The sequence below is a fragment of the Chiloscyllium plagiosum genome, chromosome 18, assembly GCF_004010195.1.
Source record: "Chiloscyllium plagiosum isolate BGI_BamShark_2017 chromosome 18, ASM401019v2, whole genome shotgun sequence".
In the NCBI taxonomy this organism is placed as follows: domain Eukaryota; kingdom Metazoa; phylum Chordata; class Chondrichthyes; order Orectolobiformes; family Hemiscylliidae; genus Chiloscyllium; species Chiloscyllium plagiosum.
Genome location: NC_057727.1, coordinates 62,263,156 through 62,286,324, shown reverse-complemented (window position 1 = coordinate 62,286,324; position 23,169 = coordinate 62,263,156). Strand labels below are relative to the sequence as shown.

At 42.1% G+C, this 23,169-nt stretch overlaps 1 protein-coding gene across 3 annotated transcripts in view; it reads right to left on the bottom strand.

Annotated features, from left to right (window-relative positions):
• The window catches only part of LOC122559128 (E3 ubiquitin-protein ligase RNF123), a 389,631-nt gene that overhangs the window by 296,989 nt on the left and 69,473 nt on the right, over positions 1-23,169 (bottom strand). For all 3 annotated transcript variants that reach the window (XM_043708460.1, XM_043708459.1, XM_043708461.1), the window contains exons 18-21: positions 16,463-16,524; positions 13,920-13,991; positions 1,672-1,792; positions 949-1,050 (exon numbers count right to left, since the gene is read on the bottom strand). In XM_043708460.1, the coding sequence (XP_043564395.1) occupies positions 949-1,050; positions 1,672-1,792; positions 13,920-13,991; positions 16,463-16,524 (357 nt within the window). The remainder of the gene's footprint in view (positions 1-948; positions 1,051-1,671; positions 1,793-13,919; positions 13,992-16,462; positions 16,525-23,169) is intronic.

Here is a 23,169-nt window from a genome sequence, read left to right as displayed (position 1 = left end):
AGGACAAAATGTTAATTGCAAAGACAGCTCAAAACTAAACTAGCAGGTGTTGCAGCTTTTCCATGAACTACTTCCACCTAATAGATTTCACAGCTTTGCCCCTGCGTGCCTGTATTAAGGGAGGCGTGGAGGGAATGGTCTCTTCAAAACACAGATGGGGGGGGAAATAGATGCCTGGTGGTGGCATTTGTTTGTAGATGGTGGAAATGGCAGAGGATGATGTGATGTATCCGGAGGTTGGTAGGGTGGAAGGTGAGGACCCGGGCAGGTTCTGTTCTTTTTGTGATCAGAGGGGTGGGGTTCAAGGGGGGAGGTGCAGGAAGTGGAGGAGATGCACTGGAGGGTATCATCCATATTGAACATCGCAACACCTTTCCTCATCCATGATGATCAGTTATTTCACTGGAGAGAACAAGCAGGCTACTGATCAAGAAATGAAACAAGCTCTAGCTGTTCATTGTCAATTAAATGTGGAGCTGCAAAAAGCACAGTAAGTCAAGCAGCATCAGAACAGCAGAAGAGTCAACATTTCGGGCAGGACCCTTCATCAGGATGAAGACTCTTGCCTGAAATGTTGACTCTCTTGCTCTTCTGATACTGATTGATCTGCTGTGCTTTTTCCTGCTCCACATTTTATAGACTCTGACTTTCCAGCATCTGCAGTCCTCACCATCTCCAACCAGCTGTTCATTGCCCATGTACTTTCCTTTGTTGACCTTCCTTTCTGCTTTTACTATTTCTGAGGAGCACATTCTGTTATGAATTGGGGGTTTGTTCAAATCTTGTTAACTCAGTAATCCATGTCTGGTATTTCTTGTGTAGCAGGTGAGTATTCTAACTGGGCCACAATAGTAACTAGTCTTCTGTAAATGTAAACCAATCTCTAAATGAAAATGGAGGAGAGAAAATCAATGTGTAAACATTTCTTGCTAACATCCAATACATCACCTTTCAGTGTTTTCTTCAGATGGGAAAGAAGGCCACCAAGCCTCTGCAGGTCAAAGTAATCCACCTTCCCATTAAAAAACAGCTGAGGGGGAACATAAGCATCTGGAAGCAAAAGAAAGATAATTCAGTAAACATCCAGGGGTTATTGGGCACCATTCTGTTCGTGGCTATGGGCAATAAGTCAACAAAGCTTACAAGTGAGACTGTGCTAATGTCACCAGCTTTTGATGCAGCAGTTTGCAAAAGTCAACTCTAGCCCAAAAGTAAACGAGCCAGGAATTACTGTGGTGAAGCAGTGGGACATGTTATCTCTGGTGGGTGCCTTGGATTGCACTGAATCCCAGTAAGTTTTACAATCCATTTTGCAGCCTTTCCAACAAGAGCCACATATCAGAGGCTGATGCCACAAGCAGGTCTCAGAAATACAAGTCTCCTTCTGTGGCAACATCGGAAAGGAACTTTTCATTGTAAAAGTGGGGAATACTTATGATGTACGAGATGGTCCATGATAAAATAATCATAAAAGGGCTGCATATGGATTTGGTGAAAGACCACAAGCTAATGGGCCAAATGATGTTTTGTTGGTGGTCTTATCATTCAGAACAACAATTCATACAACTCATAACATCAGGAAGTTCAACTATTTTGAGTGGTGTTATAGATTCATAAGCTACAAGCCAGATTCTGCCTAGACTGCACAAACAGTTAAGCACCAGTCCGTACCTTCACTGGGCATTGCTGATGGATTCCTCAGTCTGTACTCATCCCAGTAACTTCGCAAAGCAGCAATCAGTCGGTGCAGGAAGCATACCATATATTCAGGGGGACAAAGGATTGCAGGATTCTGTGAAGGTAGATATCAATATTTTGTCTGTGCACATAACGAAGAATGCCAATGGGGACTAATTTACCTCACAAACACTGAAACCCAGCTTTTTCTTCCATGGTTTCATGCCAGCAGCTTTGTGCCAGAGGCTTGGCACACTAGGAGGCCCCCCACGAGCAGGAACAAGAGGCAGATACAGGACTAGCGATGCAACAAGGGGAGAATGAAGAGATAATAAGGCTGAGGGGGGGAGACAATAGGAGGAACAAGGGGCTACCAATGATGGGAGCTGATTCACAGAAGGTGGAAGGAACTTAGATTCTCTAGTACCTACAGAAATTGCTAAGATAAGAATGGTATTATTGGAGACACTTTGATTCATTTTATGACCAATGATAATACGACAATTCGTAAGCATTCTTTATGTAATGGGTGGCAACAGCAATAAAGGTCTACCTGTGATCAGTAGGAAACCTGAAGTCTGCTAAAATTCATCTAGAACCTATAGCCAAGAAACCTCCACACTATCCAAGGTGTGGCAAGGCTCTGCAATCAAGAGAACTGATCTGTCTTTTCATCTCCTTGGACTCATCTCTTGTGTGATAACAATTCTGATCTAGGATCCTCAGTCAGAAATGATTGATGTTTGCAGTTGATACACCAAGACCATGCAGTATCAAACCAAGAGGCTGCACCAAGGACAGGGACTCTGTTTTGGGGCACGTCTGTCAGGGTAAACAATGTAACTGCATCTCCGCACAAATGTTTCTCAACAGTCCACAAGCTCAGAATCATTCAAGGAGGAATTTCATAGAATGATTTAACACACAGCCATTTGGTGCTCAGCGCCTGTGCTTACACTCTCCTGTAACTCATTCGGTTACATCTGCTGTCATTTCTCCCTTTTATGTACTTACCAGGGTCACTATCAAATTATGTCACGAGGGAAGTGGGCAGCTGTTACTCTGAAACATTTACAGTGTGACGCTCCACCACCAAACCAGTGCCCAAGTGATGTGTGTCCCATTTCAAGACCCTCGTGTACAATCCAGGACTGTTGACAAGCCTAAGTTATATTTCTAAGCTTCAGTGGTGCAAATGTTTACTCACACACAAGAACCAGCAGTTTTCCAAACCCTTTAAGGAGCATCTTTTACATCACCCAATGTGGATGTCGGGCTTTAGTTTAATATCTACTTCAAAAGATGTTCTATCTAATAAGGCAGCACTTTTGTTAATGTAAGAAATGTGGCAGGCAATTTTCTCACATCAGGATCCCACAAACAGTATGCAATTAAACTCAGGTTATCTGCTTTGGTGAACTGAGTGGAGAATAAATATTGGCCAAGATGCTGGATATATCTTCGGCTCTTCCTTGGAATAGTACCATGGAAGCTTTTACACCAACAAAGTTTAAAATCTCATCTGAAACAAATCACTCCAACTAGGAGGTACTCTCTGTAATACAGAGAGTCAGTATAATTTTCATGCTCAAGCCCTGAATCAAAGAGTCCCTACTGTGTGGAAGCAGGTCATTCGGCCGATCGGGTCCACATCAACCCTCCAAAGAGCAAGCCATGCTGACCCACACCCCTACCCTCTCCCTGTATCCCTACATTTCCTATGGCTAATCCACCTAGCCTGTACATCCCTAACCTATATATTTTTGGACTGTGGGAGAAAACTGGAGCATCCGGAGGAAACACATGCAGACACAGGGAGAATGTACAAACTCTACACAGACATTCGACCAAGGGTGGAAATGAATCTTTTTCTGGGTCCCTGGTGCTGTGAGGCAGCAGTGCTAACCACTGAGCCACCTTGAAGAGGGAATTAAATCCAGAACCTTGTGATTCAGAGACAGAAGTGTTATCAACTGGGCTCCAGCTGACTCAAATCACAGTAAGTAAAAAAAGGGGAAATTATATCTCAGTCACAAACCACTGCTAAAGCAGACTCCATTGATTCAGTTAGAAGACACTCAGAGGTTTGAAGAGCAATGTTAATGGTATTGATGTGAAGGGCAGAAAAGTTAAGTATTTACTGTGCTCATTCTGGGACAGAGTCCAACTCATAAGATTCTAGGTTCAAGTCTCACTCCAGGATTTGAACACAAAGATCAAGATTATCAAGCTACTGTCAGGGATGTCATTTTTCAGATAAAGTTGTTCAATAATAGCTCCATCTGCCCACTCAGGTAGATGTGAAAGATGAATGGTACCATGCCAAAGATGTGAAGGTGAGCTATCTGCAGTGTCCTGGCCATTATTTACTCTGAAGGCAATATCACCAAAATAATTTTTTTGTCTTCATCACATTCCATTTTGTGGGAGCTTGTCACATTTATATTGGTTTCTGCTGTGCAGATTGGGGTGTGGTGCTGCAAGGCAGCAGTGCGGCTAACCACTGAGCCACCATGCTGCCCTGTTACTGAGTCTGAATATAAGGGAGGGGGGAGGGAGAGGTTTAGTGAGTTTGAACAGAGGGGGAAAAGGTTTGGAGAGCCCAAACTGAGGGGAGCTTTGAAGAGACTGAACTGAGGAAGTGGGAGATTAGAGTATAAGGTTTGGAAAGCAGAATTCATGGAGACTGGGAGGTTTGTAGAACACGAACAGTGATGAGTAGGAGATCTGACACGAAGAGCAGAGCTTTAGATCTGTGGCATTTTGCGACTGGTCTTGTGAATTGCGAGACCTGTCGGGACAAACGTAAACTGACTCGATAAGACTATGGAAACCTAAACATAGTTTTAGACAGGAGTGAAGCAAAGCTACAAATGAAATACCAAAATCCAGTAAATAAAAGTGAGATACAAGGGAAACAAAATGAACTCTTTGCAGCTTGATGCCATATATTACAACGTAAGGAGTCTAGCAAACAGAAAAGGCAAACTGAGGGCACAGTGACATAATAGTTTTATTGAAAAATTCTCTTGGCAGTAGGTCATAGAAATGTACAGTATAGAAACAGACCCTTTGGTCGAACTCATCGATGTCAACCAGATATCCTAAATTAATCTAGTCCCCTTTGCCAGCACTTGGCCCATATCCCTTTAAACCCTTCCTACTCATATACCCATTCAGGTGCCTTTTGAATGTTGTAATTTAACCAGCCTCCACCACTTCTTCTGGCAGCTCATTCCATACATGCACCACCCTCTGTGTGAAAAAGATGCCTCTTCGGTCCCTTTTAAATATTTCCCCTCTCACCTTAAACCTATGCCCTCTATTTTTGGACTCCCCCAAACTGGGAAAAAGATCTTGTCTATATACCCTATCCATGCCCTTCACAGAGTCGAAGAGTCGTATAGCATGGAAATGAACTCTTCAGTCTGACCACTCCACGCTGATCTTAATCCCAAACTAAACTAGTCCCACCTGAACTGAAATGTATCACTTCAAATTTCTCTGCATTGAACTTCATCCGCCACTTATCTGCCCTGTCCCCAACCTGATGTTGTTATTCTGAAGTTCTACTCTGTCCTTACAGTTTACAATTCTGCCAAGTTTTATTTTATCCACAAACTTTCAAATTGTCCCCTGCAGACCAAAGTCCGGGGAACTCCACTAAAGTTCCTCCAGCCTGGAGCATATGCATTAACCGTTGCTCTCTGTTCCTTTTAATTCATTAGTTTTTTTTATCCACATTGCTACTCGCCTTTTCTGTCCACGAATGATTAATTTCCACACAAGTCTGTTGAGAGACACAGGCTTGGTTATTTGTGTGCTAAAATGTGCAGAATTGTGCAATCCTTTTACTTTCTACTTTATTTTTATTTTAATTCATAATATAGTTATAAACAATAAATATGATAACTTGATCTAGTGTATTACAATTTGATACTGTTTACAATTCTGGTTTCCCTGCTATTGGAAGGATGTTGTGAAACTTGAAAGAGTTCAGAAACGATTTACAAGGATGTTGCCAAGGTCGGAGGGTTTGAGCTATAGGGAGGGCCTGAATAAGCTGGGGCTATTTTCCCCTGAAGTGTCAGAGGCTGAGGGGTGACCTTATAGAGGTTTATAAAATCATGAGCATTGGTGGGGGTTAGGAATTCATATTGAGGTTGTACAGGAGGTGTCTTATGGAATACTGCTAGAGGGCATAGGTTTAAGATGAGAGGGGGCAAGATTTAAAAGGGACCCAAGGGGCATTTTTTTCATGTAGAGGGTGAGGAGTGTATTGAATGCGTTGCGAGAGGAAGTGGTGGAGGCTGTTACAATTACAACATTTGAAAAGCACCTGAATTTGGACAAAAACATTCATAAAGCCTCTTCTGGAATACTGTGTCCAGTTCTAGTTGCCCAGTTATAGGAAAGATACGATCAAGCTGGAGCGGGTTCAGAAGAATTTTACCAGGATGTTGCTGGGTATGGAAAGTTTGAGTTATAAAGAAATGCTGGATAGGCTGAGTCTTTTTCCACTGGAGCATAGGAGATTGCCTCTCAATCTGATAGGTTTATAAAATAATGAGGGGCTTAAATAGAGTTAGAGTTAATGGTAGTTGCCTTTTGCCTAGGATGGGGGCATAATATTTAGGTGAGAGGAGAGAGATTTGAAGACATGAGGTAAATGTTTTTAAACAGAGGGTGATTCGCGCACAGAATGAGCTTCCTGAGAAAGTGGTGGATGTGGGTGCAATTACAACATTTACAAGACATTTGGATAAATATATAAATATGAAAGGTTTGGAGGGATATGGGCCAGGATCAAGCAGGTGGACATTTCAGTTCAAATGACATGGAGAGAGTACAAAGCAAATGGCATTGTTCTAAAGGTTTAGACGAGCAGAGACCTGGGTATATGTGCATTTCAGTTGCTAAAGGTGACAGCACAGAGAGACAGAGCTGTTACTAAAGCATGCAATATTCTAGACTTCATTAGGACAGGTTTAGAGTACAAGAACAGGAAAATGGTGAACCTTGACAGGACACTTGGTTAGACTTCAGCTGGTGTACCACATACAGTTCTGGACACCACACTTTAGGAGAGATATGAACACATCAGAGAGAGCAGAAGAGGTTTATGGGAATGGTTCTGGTTCTCTGTATTTCCCTTTTGACAGACGTGCTGCCTGATCTGCTGACTTTCTCCAATATCCTGGCTTTGTTTCAGATTTCTGGCATTCGCAGTATTTTGATTTTTATTTTGGATATATGTTAACAATGGTGACACTACTTTTCAGTCTGAGAGGTGCTCTGGATTTGGAGTCCTACCACTGTTCTTTAAAGTGCCATATTTGCCCTGATTTTTCTCTTTTACTGTCTTCCATTGCTTCAACAGTTAATTTCTGTAGCTGTTTCCAGTTGGCATATCCTGTATCAAGCTGTAGCTTAAAAGGACTGGTCTTTCAGTATTTTCATCCAGTCATACCTCTTTTACCCGCCCAGTTCCGGCTCCCAAAGCTAAGTCCAGAACTGTCCCTTCCCTTATTGGTCTTGCAGTGTAGTGGCTAAATAAAGTTCTCCTGAACACATTTTATGAAATCTGTGACTGCTGTGGATTTGCCACTGATTCTGTCAAAATTACAAAAAGTGGACGATACTGGACTTTTGACTTCCATTCCGTAAATTAAGGAGACTTGTGTTGTTATTACAGATTCCGGAATTATTACAGTGTAGGATGAGGCCATTCAGCCCATCATGTCACTTTCAGCTGTTTAAGCAGATTCTGTGATTAACTTAGTGTCAATTTCCTCCTTTTACTGTGAAGGCCTGCTTGTTATTTCTGTTTAAGTAATCATCCTCTTAAATGCCTTAATTGCACCTCCCTGCACCCAGAGTTTTAGACAGTGTATTCCTGACCATAACTGCTCACTGTTTGGAAAAAAATATTTCTCACCTCACATTTGCTTCTCTGGCAAACTACCCAAAAATTGTGCCTTTTGGTTCTTGACCCAGTTATAAGCAGAAATTGTTCCTCCCTATCTATCTGTTCAAGATCCTTCATGATTTTGAAAACTCTATGAAGCCTTTCCTCTATTTTCTCCTCTGCAGGGAAAATAGTCCTCATTTCATCAATCCATCTTGATAACTGAGGTTTCTCATCTCGAGAACCATTCCCATAAACCTCTTCTGCTCTCTCTGATGTGTTCATATCTCTCCTAAAGTGTGGTGTCCAGAACTGTATGTGGTACACCAGCTGAAGTCTAACCAAGTGTCCTGTCAAGGTTCACCATTTTCCTGTTCTTGTACTCTAAACCTGTCCTAATGAAGTCTAGAATATTGCATGCTTTAGTAACAGCTCTGTCTCTCTGTGCTGTCACCTTTAGCGACTGAAACGCACATATACCCAGGTCTCTGCTCGTCTAAACCTTTAGAACAATGCCATTTGCTTTGTACTCTCTCCATGTCATTTGAACTGAAATGTCCACCTGCTTGATCCTGGCCCATATCCCTCCAAACCTTTCATATTTATATATTTATCCAAATGTCTTGTAAATGTTGTAATTGCACCCACATCCACCACTTTCTCAGGAAGCTCATTCTGTGCGCGAATCACCCTCTGTTTAAAAACATTTACCTCATGTCTTCAAATCTCTCTCCTCTCACCTAAATATTATGCCCCCATCCTAGGCAAAAGGCAACGACCATTAACTCTACTTAAACCTCTCATTATTTTATAAACCTATCAGATTGAGAGGCAATCTCCTATGCTCCAGTGGAAAAAGACTTTAGAAGAAACTCCTTCAGGATTGAAGAAGTTATATTGCAACCAAAATGTTAACTCTGTTTCTCTCGCCACACATGCTACCTGACTTGCTGAGTTTCTCCAACATTTTCTGTTTTTGTTTGAGAAAGGAAATATCAAGTTCAGCATCTTTGAAAGTAGATAAATTGACTATTCTACCCTCTATTGCAATGCCATTCCTCTTCACTCCCTCACCTGAATGGCATTCAGCTTCATGGTGCTACAGACAATTTGTCCATCCCAGTTCAGCTTACCCTGATGCACAAAGGCAGCTCGTACCTCCTATCTGTGGTTCAAAGACAGGGCTGAGGCTCCTCCTCAACTGTATCCTGGATAACCAGAACCACATGACTTGAAGCCATAACCTCCTGTCCCTGATCACTGAAAAATTCTAAAGTTCGTTTTAATCTAAGGAATGGGACTGCCTCAGGAACAACATATCCAGATAATTCTAAACCTTCCCCAGTGCCTTGTAATGTTTGCAGCTCAGACTCCTGCTCAGCAATTCTGAACTCGAGGGTTTTAGCTGCAGAACCCACTGATGTGGTTGCTCAGAATTGGCAGACTCTCCACACACTCATGTATGGTGCAGTTACAGCACACCATCTGCCCTGCATTTCCTATCTAATCTCACCAATTTACTTGAACACTTCCCAATTTAGTGAAATCAAAACAAGTTATAGTTTTCTTTCTCAGGCAGAAAATAAAAGCTCACAATCTGAAGGTTAAGAAGCACACTCTTACCCTCTACACTGACTTACTGATTCACGATCATCCTGTGCTGCACACTCATTTATGGCTAAGCTAGCACTGTGTGAAATATAAGAAACTTGAATTAGACAACAGATTGTTGTCGGCATCTTTCCATCTGCAAATGATGATGGGAAAGCATCTGCAGTTGTTCAAGTTACTCTCTACAGATACCGTTTGGAAGGAGTTAAACTATTACTAGTCCTTTGGCTTTTCACAATGACATTTTTGTGCAAATTTTTGTGTGTGAAATTTTCTGCTACATTTTTCTAGTGAATATAGGACAGCTGCAGGTTAATAGTATGAAAATCTCTCATATTGCCTCATATTTCACTGAAATCACTGTGAAAACCTGCTAACATCTTGTTGCTGCAGCAAACATATCGATAACAGAACTGCAGGTGTTTAATGGTTAGTGTTTCTCATCATTTGTGTCTTCTCACTTCCTCCTCCCCACCGGCTGAGCTGCAATATTTGATACAATGATACCATCTAGTGGTGAGAATGGGTGTATTTGGGAGACAAATGGGGGCACACTTGAATTTCGCCTGGTTTAGAGAGAGAGACAGACAGAGACAGTGTGTGTGTGGCAAATTTAAATCAACAAAGGTGTATCAGCTAAGATTTTCATAATTTCATTCCTCTCCACTTAGACTATGCAGAATCTCTATTCAAAAACTCATTAATATTTTCAAACTTTTAACTTATTTTCTGTTCATAATTAAATGTACACAACCACATAGTTTAGAAGAGAGTCAGTGTACAAATCTTTGTTCATTAACTAACATGGAATAGAATACTTGAGTGTTGCAGAATGATCCTGGATTAGACGTATAGTAAGCACATCAATTTATTGCCCAGCCCTAATCGCCTTTGAGAAAATAGTGGTCAGTTGCCTTCTGGTCAGGTGTAGGATCATCTACAGTGCTGCAGGAAGGGTGTTCAAGATTTTGACCCAGTGGCATTGAGGAAAGGTGATATTCTTCCAAGTCAGGGAGATTCTATGATTCTACAACACTCAAGTATTATATTACATGTTAGTTAATTAACAAAGTACACTGACTCTCCTCTAAACTATGTGGTTGTGTACATTTATTTATGAAGAGAAAACATGCTTAAGTTTGAAAACATTAAATAGTTTTCTAATAGAGGTTCTGCCCAGTCCAAGTGGAAAGGAATAAAGGAATGAAATCATGAAAATCTTAGCTGATACACCTTTGTTGATTTAATTCTGCCTGATCTTCCCCCCCAACACACACACACACACACACACACACACACACACACACACACACACACACACACACAGCATTTACAAAACAACCAACCTTATTTTCCAGGCTGTCTGACAGAGGGACCACTGATGTAAACAGGGCAAGTTTATGACAAAATATTCATTGAACCATCCACGCTTGTAAACATGTAACCAGGAGCTCCTGGTTACATCATATACCTTCAACAAGACCAGCAGTAATTATCCCGTAAATGTAAATGCAAACATTCATTAGAGATTATTTGAAAAATTTAATCCCAAACCAGGAGAAGTCCACGTGTGCCCCAATTTGCTGTCCAAATAGACCATTGGGCCCAATCTCACCACTAGATGGTATCATGTGTGTCAAATACTGCAGCTCAGCCAGTGGGATGGAGGGGGTGGGTATGAGTTTGTGGAGAGTCTGCCAATTCTGAGCAACCATATCAGTGGGTTCTGCAGCTAAAACAATCCTTTGCTGAGCTGCTGAGCAGGAGTCCGAGTGGCAAGCATGTAAGGCATTTTTGGGGGGGGGCAGGGGTCAGAGTTATCTGGATATATTGTTCCCAGGACAATCCCACACTTTAGGTTAAAACAAATTTTACAGGTGATCAGGGACAGGAGAGTTTGGCTGCTAATCATGTAGCTCTGGTTATCTACGATAGAGCTAAGGAGGAGCCTCAGCCCTGGCTTTCAACCATGGGTTGCCTTTGTGGATGAGAATAAGCTGAACAGGAATGGACAACCCACAGTACAGTGGAGCTGGACGCCATTCAAGCGAGGCAGCTAAGAGGAATAGCATTGCGATTGAAAGTAGATAAATTGACTATTCTACTCTCTAAGGTGCTAATTCAATACTTCCTTTCTCTCTACATTCATGTAATCTGAGATTTACCTTTCTCTTTAACCACATCTGCATTACTTGTATTCATCAAAAATCTTGGCCTAGTCATCTGTCTCCAGACACAAGTTCCTGTTTGGTCTTTAACAGGCTCACTCTTCCTCTTTGTGATCCAAATTTATATTTTAAATTTCACAACTATGCTTTTTTGCAATAATCCATGTTTTCTGCAGTACTCAGCTCTTGGTATCTGATGCATGCTTTCTTTCTTTACCTTACCCTACCGGAATGTTGTAATTCAGAAAGCCAGCTAGTGAAGAGTAGAACTGGATCCAATCTATGTGCACTTTTATATTTATTTGTAGTTCAAAATGACAAACATCCACCTCCTAATCCGACCTCACGACTTCAGTCTGGATTTATTTGGACACGTTGTTATGACACATCTCCAAAGCTATCACATCCTCAGGTGGGGCATGCAGCTGGCCTTTCATGCCACAGAGAGGGACACTACCACTGCACCATAAATGCCCTATTCTGTGTATTTTACTTATTTATTTTGTTTGCATCTACTCTGCGCTACTTTAATTTTTAAAAGTTGTATCCAATTTTCTAATCAACCTGTTCAGAGATGTTATTACACATCTCTGGACCAGATGAGATTTTAACCCAGGCCTCCCATTTCAGAAGTAGGGACACTACCATTGTGCCACAAGAGGGCCCACAAAAGATTCTCTCAATCTCTTTTTTAACAAACTTATTCAAGAGATGTCAATACTCCGCTCTGGAGTAGGTGGGAGTTGAACTCAGGCCTATCTGGATCAGGCAAAGACACTGCCATTGCACCACAAAGGCCCTACTCTGTGCATGTTTTTATTTTGCTTATATTTGCTGTGTATTTATATAATCCCATTTAATACCTACCATCTGCATGCAGCTACACATTTAAATAAAAACAGAAAATGCTGGAGAAACTCAGCAGGTCAGACTGCATGTGTGGAGAGAAAAGAGAGTGAAGAACAGACTTGTTCAGTTCAGAAGTAGAATCACATGAGACTTAATTTTGTTAATTCAACATTTTTGTCTTTCTTTCAAACTTCCAGCTGGAGTTCTAAGATTTGGGAGTTCCAACATTGTTCTTTGAGGAGCCTTTTTGCCCTGACCTTTCTCTTCCTTTACTGTTTCCCACTGCTCTGTCACAGATTTACCTTCTGCAGCTGTTTCCAGTCAGCAAATGCTGAATCAGATAGTTTTGGGGATATTAAACTACAAAGTCCAGAACTGTTCCTTCCCGTATTGGTCCTGTAATGCAATGGCTAAAAACAATCCTCCTGAACATATTTCAAGAATTCTGTAAGCTCTATACAGTTGACACTGATTCAGTCCCAGTTAATGTTGTGCAATTTTAAATTACAAAAAGGAGGATAGTGGAGTTTTCACTTTCATTCTGTAAATTAAGGAGACCTGTGTTGTAATTACACATTCTAGAATTGTTACAGTCTAGGATGAGGCCATTCAACCCATCGGATCTCTACCAGCTGGTTGAGCACATTAACTTTGTGCCAATCTCCTCCTTTATCCTGCAGCCCTGTCCAAGATTTCTGTTTAAATTATCATCCAATGCCTTCTTCAAGGCCTCAATTGAACCTCCTGCACCCACAGTTCTAAGCAGTGGATTTCTGACCCTAACTACTCACTGTTTGAAAAAAATTGTTTCCACCTCATATTTGCTTCTCTGGCAAACCACTTTCAAACCCTTGTTTCTTGATCCAATTATGTGCAGAAACGGTTTCTCCATATCCATCTGTTCCAGACCCTTCGTGATTTTGTAACCTTCTTTCAAACCTCCCCTCAGTTCTCCTCCCAAGGCAAAACAGTCCTCACTTCACCAATCCATCCTGATAACTGAGGTCTCTCATCTGTAGAACCATTCCCATAAACTCTTCTGCTCTCTCTTCAATGAGTTCATATCTTTCCTAAAATGTAGTGCCCAGAACTGTACGCAGTACACCAGCTGGAGTCGAACCTGTGTCCAGTAAGGTTCACCATCACTTCTCTACTCTTGAACTCTATCTACAGTAATGAAGTCTAGAATACTGAATTTTATATTAAAAGCTTACCTTACCTGTGCTGCCACCTTTAGTGACTTAAGCACATATCCACAGATCTGTCTGCTCCTGTACAACATTTAGAATGCATCCTTTATTTGATACTCTCTCCATGTCATTTTACTCAAGTGTATCACTTCACTTTTTTTTTTGCAATGAACTAAATCTGCCACCTATCCGTCCACTTGGATACCTCATTGCTCGTCTGATTCTGCTCCAACATTTAATTCAGAATATTTCTATCCCTACTAAGACAGGATTGGAAAAGCAACATGACAAACTCGAGGCAGCGGAGGAAGTCATAGGAGTTCACAGTAAGCTAGAATTTGATGTCATTATATTCTGCAGAAACAAATATATGTTTGTTGGATTACGCCTCCAAGAATGAGTGCAATGATCAAAAGGAGTCAACAACAAAATGATCCTTGACGGACTGTAAGCGTAACACTGCAATATTATTGCATTCTTCACAAGGATTAGAACGTATCATAAATTTATACTCACCCCTCGATTACTAGCATTCTCCTGTAAAAACTTTCTGAACTTATTAAGGAAAATGTATCTGGATGCCTCGCCCTGAAACGACAATGTTTAAATGATTTAGTGAGGTGAAGTAAACCTCACAGTATCCAACCATTTTGTTACAATCACAGTTTGTGACTACATCATAAGATACAGCAGCAGGCTAGGCCATAGAGCCCATCAAGTCTGTTCCACTATTCAATCATGGTTGATAAGTTTCTCGATCCCATTCTCTTGCCTTCTCCTCCCTGATCCCCTTATCAATCAAGAACCTCTCTATCTTTGTTTTAAACAATGACTCCGCTTCCACAGCCTTCTGTGGCAATAAGTTCCAGAGATTAGCCACCCTCTGGCTGAAGAAATTCCTCCTCATCTCTAAAGGGTCATCCCTTCATTCTGAGGCTGTGCCATCGGTTCCTAGACTCTTCCTACAGGTGGAAATACCCCTCCACATCCATTCTATCCAAGCCTCTCTGTATTCTGTATTCCCACTCATTCTTCTAAACTTCATAGAGTACAGACCCAGAGTCCTCAATTACTCCTTACATGACAAGCCCTTCAGCCCTGGGATCATTCTGGTAAACCTCCTCCAGGCCCCCCTCCAACACCAGCATATCCTATCTTAGATATAGGGCCCAAAACTGCTCACAGTATACCAAATGCAGTCTGACCAGAGCCTTAGGCAGTCTCAGCAGTAAATCTCTGCTCCTGTATCCGAGCCCTCTTGAAATCCTAACTGCCAACTGAACCTGCACGTTAACCTTGAGAATTCTGAACGAGGACTCCCAAGTCCCTTTGTACTTCAAATTTCTCAAGCTTTCTACATTTAGAAAATAGTCTATGCCTCTTTTCTTCCAACCAAAGTGCATAACCTCACACATTCCCACATTGTATTCCATCTGCCATTTCTTTGCCCACATTAGCCTGTCAGAGTCTTTAAGCAGCCTCCCTACATCCTCAACAGTCCCTCCACAGATCTTTGTGACATGTTCAAACTTAGCAACAATGCCCTCAGTTCCATCATCCAATTGTTAAATTTATAACGTGAATAGTTGTCACCCCAACACTAACCCCTGCAGAACTCTACTAGCCACTGGCTGCCATCCTGAAAAAGACCCCTTTATCCTGACTCTGCTTTCTGCCAGTTAGCCAATCCTCTAACCATGACAATATCATGCCCCTAACACCATGGGTTTTGATCTTATCTGGCAGCCTCCTGCGCAGCGCCTTGTCAAAGGTCTTCTGGAAATCCAAATAGATCACGTCCACTGGCTCTCCTTTGTCTGACTTACTCATCACCTCAAATGATTCTAACAGTTTTATCAGACATGACCTCTCCTTGCTGTCTTAGCACTATTTTACCATGCACCTCCAAGCACTCTGCAATCTCATCCTTAATAATGGACTCCAAAAGCTGACCAATCTCTGAGGTCAGGCTAACCAGATAGTGGTTTCCTGTCTCTGCTTCCCTCTTTTCTAGATTAAAAAGAAGTTCAAATTCCTGTTCTTCAAGCTTTACAAGTTCCTCTGAGGGAGAATTTTATTATAGCCAGAGTCAGAGATCTACAGCTCAGCAAAAAGTCCTTCAGCCCATCACACCCACAGCGGTCAAAAACTTCCTAACAGTCTGTTTCCAGATTTAAATGTAAGTTGGAAGTGAAGCTCAAGCTGACCACAGCATTCTTAATTTTCCGACAGTGATTACACAGCTATACTGCTGAACTGATACAAACCGAGATGATAAATCCAAAAAACACGACTAATTGAATTGCAGGATTATACTTGGAGCTAGCATCAACACGAAATGAGACAAGCACAATAACAACAAATCACCATTTTAATCATATTAGTAACAGAGAGTGACATGGGACAATAGTGGGAATACTGACAGTGGGCAGTGAGCTCCACATGGGGATACTGACAGTGGGGCAGTGAGCTCCACATGGGGATACTGACAGTGGGCGGTGAGCTCCACATGGGAATATTAACAGTGGGCGGTGAGCTCCACATGGGAATATTAACAGCGGGGAGTGAGCTCCACATGGGAATATTGACAGTGGGCAGTGAGCTCCACATGGGAATATTGACAGTGGGCGATGAGCTCCACATGGGAATATTAACAGTGGGGAGTGAGCTCCACACGGGAATATTGACAATGCACAGTGTGCTCCATACAGGAATATAGATATGGCAGGGAACATCACACACAAAAATATAAAGTGCGTAGATGTGTATTCAGCTTGTGGGTTGCCTGCCTGCATAAAGGAGCAAGGACAGCAGGGTTATGAGAATTTTAGGGAGATCATCAGAAACCACAACCCACTTGATCACTTAGCAAAATCAACGAACTAAATTATCACAGTCTCTCAACAATCTACCTTGACAAACAAAATATCTGCATGCAACTTTCAGCCACGAGTGACAAACTGCTACTGGTAGTGGAATGTGGTTTAATTTCATCCAAGAACCGCATATTGAGGGAGTTTCTGCAGATTATAAACTCACTGGAAGCAACTATTACTCACCGATCCTTTATCTTTGTTGTTGAGAAATAATTTCAGGATCTGAACCTGTAGCTCTTCCACAACTGCAAAACAAAATCATTTTATAAACGGTCCTTCTGTAATACTTGGGACCATCAATACTCATACCATACCACGTTTCAATCATAATGTCACCACGTTAGTCATCTTTAACAAGTACACACATCAAACCTCCATCAAAACAACACTAGAGCATGTGCAGTCTGGTATTAAGGAATACAGATTCTTCAATGTTCAGCACAATGACTCCACATTGGAGCAATCCATGTCCAAATGTAGCAAGACCTAGACAACATCCAGGCTTGGGCAATTAATATTCATGCCACACAAGTGTCAGGCAATGGCTATGTCCAACAAGAGAATATCCAACCACCACCTCTTGACATTCAATAGTATTACCATCTCTGAATCCCCTAATAACATCCTGAGGGTTACCACTGACCAGAAACAGAACTGAAATATAAATACTGTGGCTACAAAATAAGGTCAGAAGCTAGGAACTATGCAGACCGTAACTCACCTCCTAACTCCTCAAAGTTTGTCAACTGCCTCCAAGGCACAAGTCGGGAATGTGGTGGAATATTCCCCACCTGCTGGATGAATGCAGCTTCAACAACACTCAAGAATCTTGACACCATCCAGAACAAAGAGTTCATTTGACATCCACAAGCATTTAATCACGCCACTACCTGCTCAGTAGGATCAATGTGGACCACCTACAAGAATGCACTCAAAGTTCCTAGGACAGCATCTTCCAATTGGAATGCAGTGGTTCAAGAAGGGAGCTCACCACCAACCTCTCCATGGCGTTTAGAGATGGGCAATAAATTCTGGCCAATGCAAAGATGTGAGTGAGTGAGAGAAAGAAAGAAAATTTAAGATGAGGTAGTCCAATAAATGGAAGGAAGGCAGCTCAGTGCAGTCACAGGAATGACATTCTATTCCATCCAGGCAAAAGGATGAAGCATAGAATGTTGCTTAGTCTATTGCTCTGATGTTTGAGCATGTGTGTCAAGTCACTAACCAATGCTCTTCATAGAATCACACAGTAAAGAACAGGCCCTTCAGCCTATCAAGTCTGTACTGCCAGAACTCTGCTCAATTTACACTAGTCTCACTTCCCAGCAGTGAGGCAAAAGTCTTGAATGTTAGGAGTCTTCAAGTTTGAATGTAGTGATTGATGGAGAAGTGTGCAAGGTAATCTTACTTCAAGATGTCAGATGCCAGAACATGAGCATAGCTTAAAACAATGGAAAGGTATGTAGAGGGCAGATGCAAAGAATTCTGTGAAAATATGATCAAAACTCTGGCCTGCCAATTTAGGACAGTCGGACATAATCTATTGATTATAAAGCAGGTCGTCTTTACATGGGTGATGCTAATTATGTTAATTATTTTAATTTATGAATTATGCTGTTGGATATGCTACTTGAAGAGAGTATATCAGGTTCCAAGTGACCGATTGTGATAGGGGACTCTCTAGTCAGGTGCACAGACAGACATTTCTGCAGCTGTCAGCTAGACAGCAGAATTGTGTGTTGCCTCCCTAGTGCCAGGGTCAAAGAGGGGTTATGTGCAAAATATTCTGAGAGGGGACAGTAACCAGAAGATCATTGTATGTGTTGATACCAACGACATAGGTTAAGAAAAAGACGAGGTCCTGCAGAAAGAACATAGGAAATTAGGCAGATTTAAAAATAGGCCCTCGAGGGTAGTAATATGTGGATTCCTCCCAGTCACATGTGCTAGTGAGAGGAGGATTAGGAGGATAGAGCAAATAAATGCATGCCAACGAGCAAGTGCAAGGGACAAGGATCCATACTTTTGGATTTTTGGGATCTCTTCTGGGGTTTAACTGACCTGTACAGGAAGGATAGGTTGCACCTGATTTGGAAGAGGGCCAATATCCCGGCAGGGAGAGTTGTTAGTGTGACTTGGGAAGCTTTACACTAGTGTAGGAGGAGGGGGACTCAAAAAGATAGTGAGCAAACAGGTAAGTCCGAGACTGGTACAATAGACAAGGGGAGTAAGTTAAACAGCATGGGCACAGCAGAGATTGAGGCAAAACTTTGAGCAGCACAGTGGCTCAGTGGTTAGCACTGCTTCCTCACAGTGCTAGGGTCCCGCATTTGATTCCAGCCTCAGGCGACTGTGTGGAGTTTGCACTGGGATATCATAGCTATGACAGAAATGAGGATCAGGGAAGGGCAGGACTGGCAGCTTAATGTTCTGGTGCATATATGCTGTACAAAAGATAGAAAGTGAGAAGTGCTGTTTTTGGTTAGGATATTATTATGGTAAAACCTAGGGTGGATGTTCCTCGGAGAACATCCAGTGAAGTTATATGGGTGAAATTGAGAAATAAAAAAGGGATGATCACCTTATTGGGATTGTACTATAGGCTCCCAAATAGTCAGCAGGAAATTAACAAGCAAACATGTAAAGAGATCTCAAATATCTGTAAGAATAATAGGATTGTAATGGTAGAGGATTTTAACTTTCCAAACATTGAGTGGGACTGCCATAATGCTAAAGGTTTGGATGGAAAGAAATTAGTTACGTGTGTACAAGAAAATTTTCTTAGTCAGTACGTGGGTGTACCTACTGGACAAGGAGCAAAACATGACCTTCTCTTGGGAAAGAAGGCAGGGCAAGTGACTGAGGTATCAGTAGGGGATCACTAAGGAGCAAGTGATCATAACTGTATTACTTTTAAATAGTTATGGAAAACAGTAGACCGGATCTAAAAGTTAAAAGTTCTAAAGTAGAGGGAGCCAATTTTGATGGTATTAGGCAGGAAGTTTCAAAAGTTGATTGTGGTGACTGTTCGCAGATAAAGGACGGTTGGAGGCCTTCAAAAGTGAGATAAGAGTTCAGAGAAATTGTGTACCTGTTAGTGCAAAGGGCAAGGCTGGTAGGTATAGGGAATGCAGGATGACGAGAAAAATATAGGCTTTGGTCAAGAAACAGGAGAAGGCATGTGTCAGGTACAGACAGCTGGGATCAAGTGAATCCCTGAAGGAGTATAAGGGCAATAGGAGTATACTTAAGAAGGAAATCAGGGAGGGAATAAAGGATACTGCAGATAGCTTTGGCAAATAGGGTTAAGGAGAGTCCAAGGAGTTTCAACAAATACATCAAGGGCAAAAGAGTAACTAGGTAGAGAATAGAGATCAGTGAGGCCATCTATGTGTGGAACGACAGGAGATGGGTGAGATCCTAGACAAATTTTTCATATCAGTATTAACTGTGGAGAAAACATGGAAGTTAGGCAACTGGAGAAATAAGTAGTGTTGCCTTGATAAGTGTCCATGTTACAGAAAAGGTGGTGCTGGAGGTTTGAAACACATAAATGTAGTTAAATCCCCAGGACCTGATCAGATACATTCCAGAACTGTGTGGGAAGCTAGGGAAAAGATTGCTGGGCTCCTTGCTGAGATATTTGGAGTCAAAGAAATTTACAACACGAAAACAGACGCTTCGGTCCAACCTGTCCTTGCCAACCAGATATCCCAACCCAATCTAGTCCCACCTGCCAGCACCCGGCCCATATCACTCCAAACCCTTCCTATTCATACCCATCCAGATGCCTTTCAAATGTAGCAATTGTACTGGCCTCCACCATGTCCTCTGGCACCTCATTCCATACACGTACCACCCTCTGAGTGAAAAAGTTGCCTCTTTCCCCTCTCACTCTAAACCTATGCCCTCTAGTTCTGGACTCACCCACCCCAGAGAAAAGACTTTGTCTATTTATCCTATCCATGCCTCACATGATTTTATAAACCTCTATAAGGACACATCTCAGCCTCAGACACTGCAGGGAAAACAGCCCCAGCCTATTCAACCTCTTCCTACAGCTCAAATCCTCCAACCCTGGCAACATCCTTGTAAACCTTTTCTGAATCCTTTCAAGTTTCACAACATCCTTCCAATAGGAAGGAGACCAGAATTGCACACAACATTCTAACAGTGGCCTAATCAAAGTCCTGTACAGCCGCAACATGGCCTCCCAACTCCTGTACTCAATACTCTGACTAATAAAGAAAAGCATACCAAACGTCTTCTTCACTATCCTATCTACATGCGACTCCACTTTCAAGGAGCTATGAACCTGCACTCCAAGGTCTCTTTGTTCAGCAACACTCCCTAGGTCCTGACCATTAAGTGTATAAGTCCTGCTAAGATTTGCTTTCTCAAAATGCAGCACCTCACATTTATCTGAATTAAACTCCATCTGACACTTCTCAGCCCATTTGGTCCAGATCCCGTTGTAATCCAAAGTAACCTTCTTTGCTGTCCACTACACTTCCAATTTTGATGTCATCAGCAAACTTACTAACTGTACCTCTTATGCTCACATCTAAATCATTTATATAAATTATTAAAAGTAATGGACCCAGCATCGATGCTTGTGGCACTCCACTGGTCACAAGCCTCCAGTCTGAAAAACAACTCTCCACTACCATCCTCTGTCTTTTACCTTTGAGCCAGTTCTGTATCCAAATGGCGAGTTCTCCCTGTATTCAATGAGATCTAACCTTGCTCACCAGTATCCCATGGGGAACCTTGTCAAGTGCTTTACTGAAGTCCATATAGATCACATCTACCGCTCTGCCCTCATCAATCCTCTTTGTTACTTCTTCAAAAAACTCAATCAAGTTTGTGAGACATGATTTCCCATGCAAAAAGCCATGTTGACTATTCCAAATTAGTCCTTGCCTTTCCAAATACATGTACATCCTGTCCTTCACGATTTCCTCAAAAAGCTTGCCCACCACAGACATCAGGCTCACTGGCCTATAGTTCCCTGGCTTATCCTCAGCTTATTCTATACACACCACCACCCTCTAGTGGAAAAGGTTGTCCATGAGATCCTTTTCATGGTACCATGTTAGCTATCATCAACAGCCATGGGCAACGTGCCAGAAGATGGAGGATGGCTAATGTGGTGCCATTATTTTAGAAAGGTGGTAAGGAAAAGCCAGGGAGGGGATTCTGAGGGACAGGATTTACATGCATTTGGAAAGGCAAAGACTAATCAGGGACAGTTAACATGACTTTGTGTGTGGGAAATCGTATCTCATTAACTTAATTGAGTCATTTGAAGAGGTGTCAAAGGTGATTAATGAAAGCAGAATGATATATATTGTCTGTACGGACTTCAGGAAGAAGGTGGACAAGATTTGACATCATAGATAAATGAGAGGTGTTGCATTTTGGGAAGGCAAACCAGGGCAGGACTTATACAATTAATGGTAGAGCCCTGGGGACTGTTGCAAAACAAAGAGGTCCAGGGTGTATAGTTGCCTGAAAGTGGAGCTGCAGGTAGATAGGGTTGTGAAGAAAGCATTTGGCACACTTGCCTTCATTGGTCAGTGTGTTGAGTATAGGAATTGGGAGGTCATGTTGCAGTTGTAGGTGTCTATGATGAGGCCACTTTTAGAATAATGCATTCAATTCTGGACTCCCCTGCTTTAGGAAAGATGTTGTTTAACTTGAAAGGATGCAGAAAAGATATACAGTGATGTTGACGGGATTGTAGGGTTTGAGCAGTAGGGTGAGGCTGACTTGTTTCCCTGGAGCATCAGAGGCTGAGGGTCGACCTGGTAGAAATTTATATGACCATGAGGGGCATGGATAGGGTGAATAGCCAATGGCTTTTTCCCCCAGAGTGGGGAAGTCCAAAACTAGAGGGCATAGGTTTAATGTGAAAGGGAAAAGATTTTAAAAAGGATCTCATGGACAACCTTTTCCACTAGAGGGTGGTGGTGTGTATAGAATAAGCTGTCAGAGGTGGTGGCGGAGGCATGTACAATTGCAACATTTAAAAAAGGTATCTGAACGGGTATACGAATAGGAAGGCGGACCTCTATGTCGCAGAGGAGAAAGTGAGGTCTGCAGATGCTGGAGATCAGAGATGGAAATGTGTTGCTGGAAAAGCGCAGCAGGTCAGGCAGCATCTAGGGAACAGGAGAATCGACGTTTCGGGCATTAGCCCTTCTTCAGGAATGAGGAAAGTTGGTCCAGCAGGCTAAGATAAAAGAGAAGGGCTAATGCCCGAAACGTCGATTCTCCCGTTCCCTCGATGCTGCCTGACCTGCTGCGCTTTTCGAGCAACACATTTCCATATCCAATTCCAAGTCTTGCCAATAGCAGTCGCCAAATAATTTGCTTTGTCTGTTGCTTGTGAGCTGTCCCTGAATTCCCTCGTCGAATATTTGCATCATCCTCCCTTTAGTCTACTTGTTTGTCTCGGCTGGAGTTTTGCTGCTTCTCTCTCAATTCTACGGGAAGGTCCTGTCATTGCTGTTCCAAAGTCATTCCTTCTGGTTTCATCTTCCAGTCAATTATTGCCAGCTCCACTATCGTGCAGCTGAACTTGCCTTCTTTCGACTGTTATACTGTTAGCTCAGAATCCATGTTCTCCTTAAAGATTGCATTGTACGTTCCAGCATGTCATGGTCACTGATCTAGGAATTTCTTTAACTTTAGCACCCTTATCAAATCTATGTCACTGCAAAACAGTAAATAATAAACTGTCTCTTCTGCATGGGATCCACCAAAAGGTGCTGAAAGAAAACGTCTCATAGACGTTCTACAACTAAGTTTTGATGCGATCCACGACCAATCTGATTTTGCACTCTATCTGAACATTGAATTCAATCATTATTACTGTAATCTTGCCT